The sequence below is a fragment of the Lipotes vexillifer genome, unplaced genomic scaffold, assembly GCF_000442215.2.
Source record: "Lipotes vexillifer unplaced genomic scaffold, Lipotes_vexillifer_v1.1 scaffold532, whole genome shotgun sequence".
Lineage (NCBI taxonomy): Eukaryota > Metazoa > Chordata > Mammalia > Artiodactyla > Lipotidae > Lipotes > Lipotes vexillifer.
This window is the reverse complement of record NW_006798027.1, coordinates 1,296,386-1,314,184: the sequence shown is the minus strand read 5'-3', so window position 1 is coordinate 1,314,184 and position 17,799 is coordinate 1,296,386. Positions and strand designations below refer to the sequence as shown.

The 17,799-nt window shown below is 39.0% G+C and overlaps 1 protein-coding gene and 1 pseudogene across 1 annotated transcript in view; one reads left to right on the top strand and one right to left on the bottom strand.

The window, feature by feature from the left end:
- Nucleotides 1–17,799, bottom strand: part of ADAMTSL3 (ADAMTS like 3) — a 371,609-nt gene that overhangs the window by 177,005 nt on the left and 176,805 nt on the right. The window contains 1 exon segment of the mRNA XM_007470069.1: nucleotides 3,211–3,285. Within this exon segment, the coding sequence (XP_007470131.1) occupies nucleotides 3,211–3,285 (75 nt within the window).
- On the top strand, nucleotides 6,332–7,362 carry LOC103077975 (transmembrane emp24 domain-containing protein 2 pseudogene; annotated as a pseudogene).

The window sequence follows — 17,799 nt, the reverse complement described above, 5'->3', positions numbered from 1 at the left end:
CTACCCACTGCTGCCTTTTTTCTCCTCTTCAGGCTTAAAATGATGGAGGTGGCAAGGAGCCAAGGAAGAGATGATCTGTATCCTCAAAGAGATAAAAGAGAAACATCGTATGATATCGCTTATATGCGGAATCTAAAAAAGAAATGATACAAACAAGCTTTGGCATTTATTAGCTGGCTCAACAAAGAAACATATTGGAAATCCCCTCATCTTTGTTGCTTAATCTGAAAAATGAAGTTAGTGTTGTTGTGAGAATAAATAAAATCACATACAAAAAAAAACCAGGATCAGAAATCAAGACCCTCTTAAATCCCCAAACCTTTACAACTCAAGTCTACCATGGTACCTTTAAATATTTTGATCCACACTTGTTATTTTTAAAAGAAATGACTAGAAAAATGATGAATGCTGCTAACTGCTTCTAGTTGAAGGGCTTGCCCTGACAAGTATCCGTCCAGGCTTCTTTCGAAAGAGACAGGGTCATGCTAATCATCCCAAGAGGTCTCCTTAAATTCTAGGAAGGCCACAAAAGTATTGTTAGGTAAACATGTAATGAGCATTTAGCACAGCTGACTTGGTTATAAATACATCAAACTTACTTATGCTTTGAGCTGTATATTATAGTGTATGCATACTTTATTCAGTATTCACTTCCTTTGATTAGTCATTATGTTCAGGGTTCATGTTTATATTAATACATCTCTACATATGGTCGTCAGACCGCACTTAGAGGACCAAAAAATTCCCAATTCTTACAATTGATAATGGAGGTTTTCAGTTTATGGCATCTTGGCTTCTTGAGTTTACTGCTAGTCAAAACACATTGAATGCTGAAGTTTTGCTACAATAAAAGCTCTTTTGCAGGAACCCTCTTCTTGTTTCCATTTTTGAAATTTTAGGGAAATCTTGAGCTGTGTGCTTGATATAATGCTGAAGCCAAGCTTGCGAAAGGACTAGAAATTCAGTATTTAAACACCTCTAGGCGATATGCAAGATGGACATTCTATAATTAAATTCCATTCCACAGCAAAGAGGCTAACAGTACACTACTGGGTGTTCTCAGTTCTTAACGATGCAGCCTTTTGGAGGGTGGCAGTTAATATGGATCTTAAAAAAACGGTTTATTACTGCAAAGTGAGCTTAATCTCAGGAATATATCTTTGAATAAAAAATTAAGAAAACACTTGTATAAGTCAAGAAAATAAAGCCGCTTCTATATTTAGGTGTTCAGAAATGGTAACTACATCCTTTGTAAATGAAGCCAGTTCATTCTATTCACTGGCAGAGAAGAGTAACTTTCAGAAACACTTCTAGAGCCAATTTTGAGATTGTTCAGAAGGAGATATAATCCAAGCAACAGATCTGTCACCTTTGGAGAAATGGGAATATATTTGAGCTCTGTTCTTGGAACCATGCCAGTCTTGAGTATAAAGTTATGTTTAATATGCCAGAACATATATGTATGTAAATGAATATTCTACCTCAAAGTATTCATCTTTACCTAACCTGTTTACTGTGTACTTATTCTGTTTTTAGAGCTTATAAAACTCTTTTTAGAGCTGAATGTTAAAGAATTGTCTGTAGTATCACGAGAAAATCAGGGCCAGTCACTGCAATTTAAAAAATTTTTTTAAAACATCTTTTTGAGATGCCATAAAATTCACCCATTTAAAATGTAGTTTCATGGCTTCAGCATATTCACAGAATTGGGAAACCATCATCACAATCTAAGTATAGAACATTTTTGCCACCCCCCAAAGAAACCCCATCTCCATTAACAACCCCAGACCTGCCACCAACCCAACTCACCCCAGCCCTAGGCAACCACCAAATCCAGGATGCTATTTTACAATGTGATCACTCAAATGATTCACAAAATTTGGATCTAAATGATTTTCACCTGTTCTCAAACATCAAGTTTGCATTTACAAGGATGAAGATCTACTCTCATCAAGAGCTGTGGGCCTTAAGCCATTTTAAAAAGAAGCCTAAAAAATGTTTTGAATCTTCATTGTAGAGAAAGCCTTGAGTGAACTGACCATTACATGGCTATAAACACTTCAATATTTTAGTTAAATACATCAGTCACATTCTTTTAGTCATAATTCATATAATAAAGTAAGGGTTGAAAAAAACTTTCCAATAATTGTTCACCTCATTGTCCTAAAGATATTCTCTTGCTTCCCTAATTTAGGTCATAATTTACTGAAGAATTTCTTTCTTTTTCCAAGATTTTAATCTATACCCTTGGTGACCTTAAACATTTTGATATAAACTTTTCTCAAAGGACATTTCTGGTTAGACTATCGGTACTGCAGCCAAAATATACAAACACATATAACACACATGGACAAACACATTTAAAAGCTACCAAAAATGCTTGTGTCCCTGAGAAATTTTTACGATTTGAAAATCTAAGATGGCGGCTCAGAAAAAAAAAAAGGCAAAATATGTCACATTTTAATCCGGTAGATCTTGATTTGTGTGGCTTTAAAACAGTTACAAATAGTGTTTCGTACTTTTTACAGAAAGATAGAGCTGAACACAGTAAGCTTCTTCAAGGCCAGCGGCTCAGTCTTGACAAAAACTCATTTTCCTGGGAAAAAGACTAGGAAAGCCCTGCCTATGGCCACAGGAAACCTTGGGAGAGAAGCAGACAAACTTTGGTATTTCTATTTCCTTTGGGTCCTAAGAGACCAGAAAAGCTAAGACAGAAAGATGCCAAGTGACTTTGGCCAAAGAAACAATACAATTTCAATCCTCTATTGTTTCAGACTCTTAGTATTCTGGGAAACCAGTGTTTACTTTCAGTGCCCCCTAGACCTGAGGTTGTGATATGCTGGCAACGGAGCATGTACTTGTCAGCTATATTCACTGATACAGCTCTGTGTTTTAAATTTCGTTTTGTTATTTTTTATCCCAAACTGCTAAGATCTCCAGAAGACTCTAGACTCCTAGTTTACTCTCCACATAAAAAATAGTTTATTTCACATATAACTTGATTTCCTCTCCCATGAGGAGATTCATTTCCCACTAGGGCATGAGAACTAAAAAATTCAGGGTCATAGATCATTCCCTAGTGATATAGAAGACTATTTCAGATTGGTAGAAGTTCATCTACCTACCTGTTAACACAAAGAAATATATATATGTTTCGGGCTAAATAAATTTTCAGGAAAGAAAAACATGTTAAGATTAAATTCTACTTACAGAGATGTGCAGGTCCTTTCACTGTAATTCTCACACTTCGACTTCCCAAAGGAACAGCAATTACATTTTCTTCCCCTAAGAAAGAACACAAGACAAATGTAATGAAACTTGTGCACTAAAGGGCCATCAAAATAAGCAACTCAAAACTGGGAGCATCTGTCAAGTGTTCTTAACTATATTTCATTTCCATCTTCAGTCAAGAAATCTGTGGAAAGCAGCTACTGTGTATAAGGAATATTAATACTAATCACATAATTTCATTTAAATACATTTTTAAAAAACATTAAAGAAAAGTTTAAATAAATGCACTGGTCTAATTGAGTGAGTCCACAAACTAGGGCCCTCAGGTCATACCCATTCATCTGAGGCTGCTTTTGCCCTACAAAGACAGAGGTGAGTATTTGTAACAAAGACAATATGGCTCACAAAGCCTAATATACTTACTATCTGGTCCTGCACCAAAAAATTTCAATAATGCCTGGCCTACATAATTACCTAGTGGAAATCCTGATCCCTGTAGATTTTTCCTTCATGCCATTACACATTTTGAAATTAATTTTCATTGGCACATAATAATCTAAGGGCATATGAAATTCTATCCCCCAGTCCCCTATTTGATCATTAAGTGTATTATTAAATGATATTAGTACATTACCAACAATATGAATTACTTCAAGCAGATGTTGTGTTTTGTTTGTTTAACTTACAGAGAACAATTTGTTTTGAGAGCCTCTGGGGTGAAATTGTTGGATCAAAGGATGTCACTATGTTTGTTGACTTGTTCATAAGTTTTATTAAATAAAAATACCTATTTATTACTGAAAATTAGAAAATACAAAAAAGCATACCAGACAAAATGAAACTATTTCCAGAGATCATCACTTTCTAACACTTTGAGAAATATCCTTTCTGGATTTTCTGTTTGTTTTTAACATACATACATTAAAAATAAGCAATGAACACTACTTAAATACCCACCATTTGGGGAGGGGTTAAATAAACAATAGTATATCCATACTAAGGAATACTCTACAACTGATAAAAGTAATGATAAGAAGCCACATTTTTTTAACATCTTTACTGGAGTATAATCGCTTTACAATGGTGTGTTAGTTTCTGCTTTATAACAGAGTGAATCAGCTATATATATACATATATCCCCATATCTCCTCCCTCTTGTGTCTCCCTCCCACCCTCCCTATCCCACACCCTAGGTGGTCACAAAGCACTGAGCTGATCTCCCTGTGCTACGCGGCTGCTTCCCACTATCTATTTTACATTTGGTAGTGTATATATGTCCATGCCACCCTCTCACTTCATCCCAGCTTACCCTTCCCCCTCCCCATGTCCTCAAGTCCATTCTCTACATCTGCGTCTTTATTCCTGTCTTGCCCCTAGGTTCTTCAGAACCTTTTTTTTTTTTCTAGATTCCATATATATGTGCTAGCATACAGTATTTTTCTCTTTCTGACTTACTTCACTCTGTATGACAGACTCTAGGTCCATCCACCTCACTACATATAACTCAATTTTGTTTCTTTTTATGGCTGAGTAATATTCCATTGTATATATGTGCCACATCTTCTTTATCCATTCATCTGTTGATGGACACTTAGGTTGCTTCCATGTCCTGGCTAGTGTAAACAAAGCTGCAGTGAACATTGTGGTGCATGACTGTTTTTGAATTATGGTTTTCTCAGGGTGTATGCCCAGTAGTGGGATTGCTGGGTCATGTGGTAATTCTATTTTTAGTTTTTTAAGGAACGTCCATACTGTTCTCCATAGTGGCTGTATCAATTTACATTCCTACCAACAGTGCACGAGGGTTCCCTTTTCTCCACACCAGCTCCAGCATTTATTGTTTGTAGATGTTTTTGATGATGGCCATTCTGACTGGTGGAAGCCACATTACTTGATGTGGAAAGACTGCCAACATATATATTGATTAATGAAAAAAGAAAGTTAAAAAAACAATTATATGGACAATGATTTCTTGAATATGACTTCAAAAGTATAGGCAACAGGGGCTTCCCTGGTGGCGCAGTGGTTGGGAGTCCGCCTGCCGATGCAGGGGACGCGGGTTCGTGCCCCGGTTCGGGAGGATCCCGCGTGCCGCGGAGCCGCTGAGCATGCGCGTCTGGAGCCTGTGCTCCACAATGGGAGAGGCCGCAAGAGTGAGAGGCCCGCGTACCGCAAAAAAAACAGAAAAAAAAAAAAAAAAAAAAGTATAGGCAACAAATGAAAAAAATAAATAACTTGGACTACATCAAAATTAAACTTTTGCATATCAAAGGGTACTACCAATACAGTGACAAGGCAACACATGGAATGGGAGAAAATATTTGTAAATCACATATCAGATATGTTCTGGTTAATATCCAGAACATATAAAGAATTCCTACAGGGCTTCCCTGGTGGTGCAGTGGTTGAGAGTCCGCCTGCCGATGCAGGGGACACGGGTTCGTGCCCCGGTCTGGGAAGATCCCACATGCCGCGGAGCGGCTGGGCCCACGAGTCATGGCTGCTGAGCCTGCGCGTCCGGAGCCTGTGCTGCGCAACGGGAGAGGCCACAACAGTGAGAGGCCCGCGTACCACACACAGACACACACACACACACACACACACACACACACACACACACAAAATCCTACAACTCAAAAACAATGACAGCAAAAAGGAACCCAATTTAAAAATGGGCAAAGGACTTGAATAGACTTTTTTTTCCAAAGAGGATATACAAATGCCAATAAGCACATAAAAACATGCTCAACATCACTAATCATTATGGAAATGCAAATCAAAACCACGAGGAGATACCACTTCACACTCATTAGGCTGGCCATTATTTAAAAAATAAGATAAAATAACAAGTGTTGGTCAGGATGTGAAGAAATTGGAACCCTTGTGAACAGCTGACGGAAATACAAAATAATGGTTCAACCACGGTGGAAAACAGTTCATCAAAATATTAAATATAAAAGTACTATATGATTCAGCAATTCCACTTCTGGGTATGCCCAAAAGAACTGAAAGCAGGGAGTCAGATATTTGTACACCCATATTCACAGCAGCTTTATTCACAACAGCCAAAGGTGGAAGCAACCCAAGTGTCCATCCACAGATGAGTGGAAATCTATCTCGTGGTAAACATACACAAGGGAATATTTTTCAGCCTTAAAAGGTAAGGCAATTCTGACACATGCTATGTAACGTAGATGAACCACAAAGACATTACGCTAAGTGAAATAAGTCAGTCACCAAAGGATAAATACTGTATGATTCCATTTATACGAGGTATGTCAAGTTCATAGAGACAGGAAGTAGAATAGATTTTGCCAGGGGATCGGGTAAGACAGATTATCACAACCTATCTCCAGAACTTTTTTCGTTTTGCAAAACCGAAAGCCTGAGCCCACTAAACAATAAGTCTCGGAGGTGGCGGCAGCTGAGACGACAGCGGTGGTGGCAGCGACGGTGGCTCTGGAGGCCGCAGTCCCAGTCCCGGCTTCGGCCCCAGCCCCACCGTGGTGACGCTCGCTGAGCTGCTGGTGCTCTGGGCTGTAGCCCAAGCCACTGCCTTGGGCTGTTTCGTCAGCATCGATGCACATGCCGAGAAGTGCTTCTTCGAGCCGGTCACCTCGGGCACCAAGATGGGCCTCATCTTCGAGGTGGCTGAGGGCAGCTTCCTGGACATTGACGTGGAGATTACAGGGCCTGATAATAAAGGAATTTATAAAGGAGACTGGGAGTCCAGTGGGAAATACACATTTGCTGCTCACATGGATGGAACATGTAAGTTTTGTTTTAGCAATAGGATGTCCACCATGACTCCAAAGATAGTGATGTTCACCATTGATACTGGATGTTCACCATTGATACTGGGGAGGCCCCCAAACAACAAGACATGGAAAGAGAAGCTCACCAGAACAAGCTAGAAGAAATGATTAACGAGCTCGCAGTGGCGATGACAGCTGTAAAGCATGAACAGGAATACATGGAAGTTCGGGAGAGAATACACAGAGCAGTCAATGACAACACAAACAGCAGAGTGGTCCTTTGGCCCTTCTTGGAAGCTCTTGTTCTAGTTGCCATGACACTGGGAGAGATTTACTATCTGAAGAGATTTTTTTTGAAGTCCGGAGGGTTGTTTAAAAAGCCTTTTGCTAATGATCCCAAACTCATAATTCACTCTTTACCAAACATCTTGGTCATAATAATGTCATTAGTTTCTATGTTTTTATTTCCTAAACTGTACATTCACAGCTTCTGTTTCTTTGTGATTAACAGATATTGAGGGAAAACACTTTCTTAGGAAAGTTATAGTGAAATTTGACATGTGATTGGCATGATTTCGTATTTGAATTCTTCCTCCATTATACAGGTCCTTCCAGAACTCAGACACTGTAAGTGGAATATAGGTGCATAGTCCTTATTATATCTTCTTTCCTTTTGTTTTCATAATAAAATGCAGTTTGTTCAGGATAGTACTTTACTGATAGCACTTTACTAAAATGCATTCTTGGGATCCCTTATCCTGCAGTTCAAGTCATTAAAGATTCATTTTGTTGAGTCCTTATGACAAACAATGTGAACCTTGACATTTTTTGTCCAGACTAATGGCAGAACTCTGTGACTCAGAGGATGCTACCAGGTTGGTACTTTTATACTTTGTCTATCTTGCTTTTGCTTTAAAGGTAAGACATAAACCAACAACCTTTTTCCCCTTTAAAGTTTTACTTTGAACCTTAGAATTCAATCGCCTCCACTTAAAATTCTTGACACAAGCAGCTAATAACCATTTTTTGGTTTCTGCCTAACCTTGTAAGAAGTGTCTATTAAAGCCAGTTCTCTGGGTGTTGCAGTGAATGGTTGTTCTTTTTCTTTCTACGCTGGCTCATCCACTTTCTCTACTCTTGGCACGGAGGAGGTATGCATTCACATAACTGGAAAAATCTGGATTTCTGATGCCAAAGGGTTAAAAGCCTCTTGGGTTTCTTTGCAGTGATATACAGGCACTATTTTATTTTATTTTATTTTATTTTATTTATTAATTATTATTTTTTTTTTTGCGTTACGCGGGCTTCTCACTGCTGTGGCCTCTCCCGCTGCGGAGCACAGGCTCTGGACACCCAGGCTCAGCGGCCATGGCTCACGGGCCTAGCCGCTCCGCGGCATGTAGGATCCTCGCGGACCGGGTCACGAACCCATATCCCCTGCATCAGCAGGCGGACTCTCAACCACTGAGCCACCAGGGAAGCCCACTATTTTATTTTTGATCAGTGGCATTTTGGCCACTGTTTAATTAGTGTACTGTCAGTACTAGGGTGTTTGTTTCTGTTTTTCTTGGGTCTTTCTTTTTTGGCACATGTGAATTTTGTTTTGTGTAAAACGAAATGACTTTCTCTTGGCCTCTGATGATGAGTTTAAAATTAAAGGAGCATCTAGTTTTGGTGTGGGGATGATCCAGGATTATGTTGTGACTGATGTATATTAGCTAGTTGTACATTATTTTTGGATCTTTGCAAGGGGAAAACTACAAGTAATGAGTTTTATACAATTAATTTAAAGTTGTTACAGGTTTTCATGTTCAGGATAAACAATTTTTCAACCTTGGGTGAAAATACTTGCAACAGTCTAAGGTGACTGTGTTTTACCTTAGGACAACAGTTGCATGCCAATTTGTGTGCATGTGTGTGTGAAAACACTTCAAAATGGAGTTAAAAGATGTAAATTTAAAATTGGTTGTGTATCTAATCTGCCCCAGGTCCAGTAAATAAACAATACTTTAAAAAAAAAAGTCTCCATTCTCTTTCACCAAACCATTGACAGTGGTTACCTCTGAGGAAAGAAAAGAGTTCTAGGAGTGCGTGAAGGGAAACATAGTTCTACAAGTTTTGAGTTTTCTATAATGAAAATGTACTGATAAGTTACTTTTAAAATACCATTTAAAAAAGCTAAAAACACTATTTACAAAAGAAAAAGAGAGAAAGAAGAAAATAAAGAACCAGGGCCCAAATGTTTTGCTGGATGAGTTTTGCAAAACCTTAAAGCAAACAAGTAAGTTGCAGATATAGGAAGAATGAAAGTTTCCCAGTAGTGATACACAGCTAAAATAACTCAGATACCCAAATCAAACACAGAGATCACATAAATAAATATGTGAACTAAATCTTAGTTATGACTGTGGATGTAAAAATAATAAAATAACACAAGTAAATTCCAGAACTCTATCATAAGAATGATACATCTTGACTAAATAGAGCATATTATAAAAATGAATGATTGAGTCAACATTAGGAAAATTATTAATATAATTGATTATAGGGCTTCCCTGGTGGCGCAGTGGTTGAGAGTCCGCCTGCCGATGCAGGGGACGTGGGTTCGTGCCCCGGTCCGGGAAGATCCCACATGCCGCGGAGCAGCTGGGCCCATGAGCCATGGCCGCTGGGCCTGCGCGTCCGGAGCCTGTGCTCCGCAACACGAGAGGCCACAACAGTGAGAGGCCCGCGTACCGCAAAAAAATAAATAAATAAAATAAAATATATAATTGATTATATTAACAGATCAAATGAGTTAAACATTATGATCATTTTAATGAATATAAAAAGGTAGCTAACACTAATAAGAACCTGCTATATAAAAAATAAATAAAATTCTAAAATTAAAAAGAGAAAAGTAGCATGCATTACAATGATTCCTTTCAAAGCCAGAGATAGAAAAAAACACCATCAATTTAATAAAGAATCAGAACCATGAGCAGACTTAATGGTGAAACACTAGAATTATTTCCACCATAGTCAGGAACAAAACAAAGATTGTCATCATCATTTTTTCCCCACATTCTTATCCTTGTCAATGTAATTAGAAAATAAATAACTTAGAGGAATATATATTGGAAATTAAAAATTTTTTAAACCTTATTTGTTAACGATATAACTACTTTAAAATTCAAGAAGAAAACAACTACTGTAAACCAATATCCCTAATGAATATATTATAGATGCAACAAGTCTCAGTAAAATACTGGCAAACCAAATTCAGCAGCACTTTAAAACGATCATACACCATGATCAAGTTGGCTTTACCCCTGGGGTGCAAGGATGGTTCGACATATACAAATCAACAAATATGATACATCACATTAATAGAATAAAAGAAAAAAATCATATCATCTCAACAGACATAGAGAAAGCATTTGACAAAATTCAATCATGATTAAAAACTCTTAACAAACTAGGCATAGAAGGAACATATCTCAAAATAACAAAGGGCATATATATTTGTTATATATGACAAACCCACAGCTAACATCACAATGTGTTTTTTATGTTTTTTCTGTATTTTCCAAATTTTATACAATAAAAAATGCACTGATTTTTTTCTATGTTATTTTTTTAATTATTCAGGAAATTTTCCAGTGGCTTCAGATTTTAAGATGGCATCTACAATAACAGAGGGCGACAAGGATCTCCAAGTAGAGTCAGAATGACTACAATTCTTAGTAAGCTGTGGCTGACCAAAAATCACTGTGTCATTATTTAAGGTAAAAAGTCAATAATATTATGTTGATGAATAACATAGAGTACAGACAACTTTTTAACTTTTTATTTGCTTCTGACTTCTCTCAAGAAATACCTCTATTTAAAAATGATAAAAATAAAGAAACCATAAAATAAACTTTAAATAGGCCCATAGATGTGAAGACTTCATTTTTCTCTCTTCTGTACTTTCAAAGTTCTCTGTAATGAAAAGGGCCTGGAAGCAGTGATTCCCCAGGAATAATAAGTATTGCCTATATCTTGGGCTCTAAATACCATTCCCCACTGAAAAGAACCAAGGCTCCATGAAAATACAGGCAATTCTAGGTCTGGAGAAGGAAAAAAATTCAAAGAGAGCCTAAAACACCTTGTTGTTTTAGAATGCAAGGCAGTGTTTAAAATCCAACAGAATTATGTCAAAAGGAGTCACCTTGAACTGCCCCCACTGGCCACATTTTGGACTATATGAGGCCCCACATGAATACTGTCTATAATATTATAAAACACTGAATAACTAAAAATCCCTGAATACAGAGTGAGAAATGAAATAAATGACTGGGGAGCTTCTTTACAGAAGAATGTCTGCAAGTAAATGTAGAGGTAATGATAGAATTAGAAAATTACCATTTGCAACCAAACCCCAGTGTAAGTACTATTTCAAGCCAGAAGCAACAATAGATGCTAAACCTATCATGTGAGAAATTGTTGCAAAACAGAATATTTAACACCTTAAGATAACACCCTGCAGGTTTCTTACAAGGAAACATGGATCTACATAACAGAGTGATCTGTATGTCCCCACCTTAGACAAGTGATCAAACATAGCATTACTAATATTGGGAAGGCTGACATCACACAGATGTTCAATCCAGTGCTAATCAAGCCCTTGACCTCACAGCTCAGTTTATAGGAAATACCTGAGGGAGATCAACAAATTAAATGGCAATCAGACAAACATAGAATAAGGGAAATGCTATAAGACAACTGGGATGAACGCTTTAAAAAGTCAATATTATGAAAAAATAAATGGTCTAAATAAAAGAGACATCTATGTAACAAAAATTGTTTTGAAAATAATAAATTAGAAAGCTTTCTTGAGCTGAAGGAATCCTGTTTGGGTAGATCAACTGGGCTAAGCGCTCTCTTAGAAAAGCTTTGTGAACTAGGCTATAGTGTCTTTGAGAAGCATTTATCCTGTGTAAGTGTGTGCATGTATGTGTGCATGTGTGTGTGTGTGTGTGTATGTGAGTGTGTGTGTGTTCCAACTACCATCCATTGACAATTACACACTTAAGTGAAACCTCTCAGACTAGAACCCCTGGCACTTTATTTTAGCCAGATGGTTCAAACTCGGGGGAAATGTGTGTAAAGAGCAACGAACCCCCAGTCGCCTACACTTGTAGTCAGGCGCCTACAAGTCCCGCCTAACTTGTGGGGAAATGCACATTGCAGGGCAGCTGGGCAAGGCTAAGATGGAGCAGCCTATAAGAGTCCCCACGTAAGGCTTTAATGTCATTAGGACTTCCCTGGTGGTCCAGTGGTTAAGACTCTGCGCTTCCAATGTAGGGGGAGCGGGTTCAGTCCCTGGTTGGGAAACTAAGATCCCACGTGCTGCGGTGTAGCCAAAAAAAAAAAAAAAAAAAAGAAGGGAAAGGATTCAACGTCCTTAGATCATGGAAAAGTAATCTATGCTGTACAGTTTTAAATGCCTTCTCCTCCTAAACTGCAATTCCCTTTTGTTTCTGTAACTCTCCTACAGAACAGTTTGATACATCTGACGTCCCTGTGGTACTTTTACAGGGCAGTGCCTCCCAGGATCACCTGGAGAACTTATTAAAGCACAGATTCCCGCTCCTCCCACAGAAATCCTGACCCAAAGTTTAGGGTGGGGCCCAAGAATTTGCCCATCCAGCAGCCTCCATATGATACTGCTACAGAGTATCTGTGAGCTATGTTTCCAATAGCACTGACCCAGGGTGAGGGAAAACTCCAGGTCTTTAGGACAGGAAGCAGGGATGGTTCTGTAGTCACAAACTTTTCAGCATTTCTTTACTGTTCTGCAGGAAATGGCACAATTCTAGGTCTCACCAGAAATAAAGTGAGAACCCTTGTGAGGCAAACAATTTTTAAGGAGGGAGGGGCCAGCTGTACCAAATGTTCTACCGATGAGGGCTTAAAGTGCTAATGGATGAAGCAGGAAAAGCTTGGTAATGGGCTTTGTAAAGGCAGTTTCAACTGGGTAGTAAGCACAGGAGGCTGTGGTTTGAGGAATAAATGATGACAAAAAAGTAGAAACAGGAAATGTAAACAGTTTTTCCAAAACTTGTCAATAAAGGTAGGTGAAAGATTAGGGTGGTAGCTGGAGATATGGAGTTTAAAAGATGGGGCTTCCCTGGTGGCGCAGTGGTTGAGAGTCCGCCTGCCGATGCAGGGGACGCGGGTTCGTGCCCTGGTCCCGGAGGATCCCACATGCCGCGGAGCGGCTTGGGCCCGTGAGCCATGGCCGCTGGGCCTGCGTGTCCGGAGCCTGTGCTCCGCAATGGGAGAGGCCACGGCAGTGAGAGGCCCGCGTACCGCAAAAAAAAAAAAAAATATATATATATATATATACACACATACTAATATACATATACATATATTATGTATACATATATACACACACATATTTTGTAAATTATACTTCTATTTAAGATGGAAGACATCTGGTCACATTTAACCCTGATGGGAAAAGGAGACAAGAGAGGATAAAGAAGAGAGAGGGGATGATGGGTGGGATGAGATCCCTGAGGAAGTAGAGGGGGCCGGAATCCAGGACACAAATGGAGGGATTAATTAGCCTTGGAAAGGAAGACAGACACTTGTGACTCTGTGATGGGAGGGAGCAAAGAATGGATGGGTGCAGCTGCAGGGTGAGGTCTCTTCTGATGGTTTCTGTTTTATTGAGGTTTTTTTTTTTTTTTTTACAATTTCTTTGGAGTTTAGCATAGAATCAGTTTTTGTAAATGGTCCATAAGTGCTTGAAAAGACATTACATTCCGTCAAAATTCAATGCTCAATAATACCTGTTGATGTAACATTACTAATTCTGCTGTGCAGCTCCTACTGACTGAAGTGTGTTCAAGTCTTTCATAGCAGTTTTATTTGCTTCAATTTCTTCTTACAGACCTATAGGGCTTTGTTTTCTTTATACATTTTGATGTAACGGTATTCACAAATTTTTAAGACTGTTTTTTGATTATTGGTGGATATAAAGTACTCCTCTTTGATTTTTTTTTTTTTTTTTGCCTGAGATTCTACTAGTTCTGATATAAATACTGCTATCATGCTTTCCTTGTCTCCCCTGTTACAACGGGACACTTTTAAGCCCCAGACAAATGGCCTCCAGGTTATTCCCCCTCAGTCTGGAGCTAGACCCAGATCTCACAGGAGCAAGCTGCTTCCTGTGCTTCAGGCCAGGTTAAGCATAGACCACTTAAAACCTCCTCTCACAAGTTTGCATATGAGGCCACCAATCAGGTCTGCTTCTGAGGCTGCTTTAAAATATTATACTTTCTAATGGTGTTGAATCCAATGGTTGAGAACATACCAGATGGAGGAAGGCTTCTTCTCTACCCCATCTTACGATGTTCATAACAGCAAGTCCACGTCTGGGAACACCCAGATTTGGTGGTGGTGTTGGGAACTGGTTCCTGGGGAACACTTTCATTATTTGGAACTATTTCAAAATTTTTTCATTGAAATTTGGGGTAAGAGATCCTTGATACTGCTACTCACTGTGCCATCTTCCAGGGCTTCTTCTCATCACAATTTTAATGTCATTTGCATTATTTTTACTCTACAAACTACTGGGAGAGGCAATATGGAATCGTGGTTAAGATCACAGACCCTGGAGCCAGACAACCTGGGTTGGAATACCAGCTCCGCCACTTACAATGGCTGTATGACTTTGGGCAAGTTCCTACCTTCCCTGTGTCTCAGTTACATCTGTAGAATGAGGATAATAAGAATACTTGTTTCAAGGGGTTGTTGAGAGGATTTAATAACATAATACACACAAAGGGCTTAGAAGAGAACTTAACCACCAGTAGGACTGGGTAAGCAAAAGCTATTAAAACCACGCTGAGCACATACTATGCCCCCAGGCACAATCCTAGGTAACCTGAGATAAATGCCTCCTTTGTTCTAGTAAAAACCCATTCCTACAATTAAGAAAATTGAAGTTTTGCAAGTTTAAGTGACTTGCCCAAGATCACAGACTTCCTAATTAGTAGGGCTGGGGTCAGAACCAAAAACTGCACTCAACTTTTCTACTGTTGAGACCAAGTTATAATTGTATAAACCCAAACTCTCCCATCACAAGTATATTCTTTACAGACTTTGATTTTATGGGTTTCACTTATTTGATTTTGCAATCACTGGGCTGACCCAAGGATCTACGGAGTTTGCTTCCACTAACTTCCCTCCCACACATAAACGCTCAAGTCCAGCTGTTCCATCATATTTTTTCTATGTCTCATTTCCTGCCGCAGAATCACAGTTTTGCTAAGTAGCAAGATGTACAGGAAATAAATTGTCCACACAATATTAACTAATCAATAAACATCAGTTTCAGTCCAGAAGGACTGTAATTTATACCAGATCACTTATTTTCACTATAAAGTCAAACTAGAAGTACACCAACCTATAAATACGCACATTCCGTGGTAACACAAGAAAAGAGATGGACTCTTTTATTACTCTCGTTGCAACAACCTCATTTCCACTTTTCCATTCCTGGTTTTTGTTTTTTTGATTTTTTTAAATCTGGTTGGGTATTTTGCCGAACAAAACTTTCGGTCAAGCGTATTTCCTGTTACTTTCTTGACCCTGCATTTACCTTCTTCAGCCTCTTTAGACTCAAACACACACACACACACCCTCCAATCTCCTCTCCACTCCCAAAAAACAAAGGAGTTATTTTTTTAAAAAAGGAAGAAAAGTACCTGAATAAATGCTAATGCTAATAATAATAATAGCTCTATGGAAAAATAATACTTATTTTCCTTTAAAGCGAGATAATGGGTGTGAAAGCATTCATTTTGTAAACTGAAAAACATATAAACACAAAAATGGCGTTTATTAATGCTCTTACACACCCATAACCACTTGGCATCATTTAACCTAAAACGACATTGTGTAGAACAGGGGCTGACAACTTTCCAAATTAGGGTAGCCAAGTTTGATTCGAGTCTATCGGTCCCTCTGTGGGTGTGGTGGTGGACTGAGGGGGCGAAAGAAGGGAAAGCCAGTGTGTGGCTACACGGATTCTGAAGCTGGAGGACTGTCCACATAATGCCTTTTGACACAGAGGTGGGATAAATGAGACGTGCCATGGAACAAAGATGGGCAAAGTAAAAATCAGAAATTAACAACCGTCTTTTCAAAAGTAGAGAAGGAACATGGCAGGGATTTGACTTGGTGAGAGCAACCGGCTGCACGCTGAAAACCAATTCCCATACCTACACCCGCCCTGCGATGTCATCCCTACTCCTGCCCTGAGTTGCTCATGTGCTACATCATGGATGTCTCTTATTGCTGAATCTGCAAATCAGTGTCCTTAGCTATTAGCCCTGGTGTCTCTGTAGAAACAACCTGGAGGTATATCTCTTTAAGGGCTTAAAATGCCTTTACCCCAAAAGAGCACGGTAACAGGCCGAGTGCCTAACAGTGTATGCTTTGGTGCTTGTTTCCAGGACTAGCTTTGAATAACATGCGGTAGAGGGAGCTATGTTACATACAGCATCTAACAACATCCTTCTGTCCAGATGTTCCCCAGCATTCTAGTGTAACAGTTCTTTTCTGCCCTTCATACTGCATCTAAGAAATCAAGAGCCTGGTGAGGACTAAATGGTCATTTGCCTTCTGACTCTGTAATGGGATGTAGAGGTTCAGAATATGTCACCCCAAAATATGCCACTGTGGCATACTGATTATTTTGAATTAAAGGTACTTGAGAAACAGCTAGTGCAAGAAGGACACTCTGACTCTCTACTGGAGGAAAGCAGGAGATAAATCTCAGGGGAAGGTACCCTCCCTGTACCAGGGTGGGTAGAAGGCATCCTTATCACCAAAGACAGGGAATTTGGGGCCAAGAAGGCTGTGTAAACAAATATAAATATGTAAAATCTCCCGAACTCTTTAAGAAGACAAGCCATCTCTGTGGAACCTTTTCATTAAAGCTTTGGAAAATTCTTCATATGAGATCCTAGGACTTACTTCTCTAACCTCCATTTAATCCCAAGATCTCTGCGTTTGAAAATAAGGAATAAATTACAAATATATTTAATAGACTTTCAGAAATAAAAGATGTCTTACAAATCATCTGTGCTAACAGTCTCAGGACGCAGATGAAAAAGCCCAAGTTCCTGTGATCTTGCCTAAGATCACAGATAGTGGCCAAGCAGAGGTTATTACCCTAGTCTTTGGCTTCCAGTCCAGTTCTGTTGCACAATATTATTCAGTCTCACTGAAAACATAACAGGAAGCAGAGCTGTCTCCAGCAAAGATCCTGCATTCATTCGTGCAACAGTTATTGAGCTCCTGTGACGTGCTCAGTACTATACAAGCACTAGGAATAAAATGGTGAAAATCACAGACATGGTGTCTGCTTTTGCAATGCCTGACTAGCAGGAGAGACCAATTAAACAAATAAATGCAACTGTCCCTTGAACAACACAGGGGTTAAGGGCACTGAACCTCCACGCAGTTGAAAATCCATGTATAATTTATAGTTGGCTCTCCGTATCCGTGTTTCCTCTGTATCCAAGGCTCCGCATCTGGGGATTCACCCAACTGAGAATCATATAGTACTGTAGTCTTTACTATTGAAAAAAATCCACGTATAAGTGGATCTGTGCAGCTCAAAACCATGTTATTTAAGAGACAACTGTAAATGAAATAATTACTTCTTGCAATAAAGGCTAAGAAGGAAATAGAAAAGAGAAGGGCTGACTTCAGGTAGATTGGTCAAAGAAAACCTCTCTGAGGAGGTGACACTTGAGCTCAAGGTTGA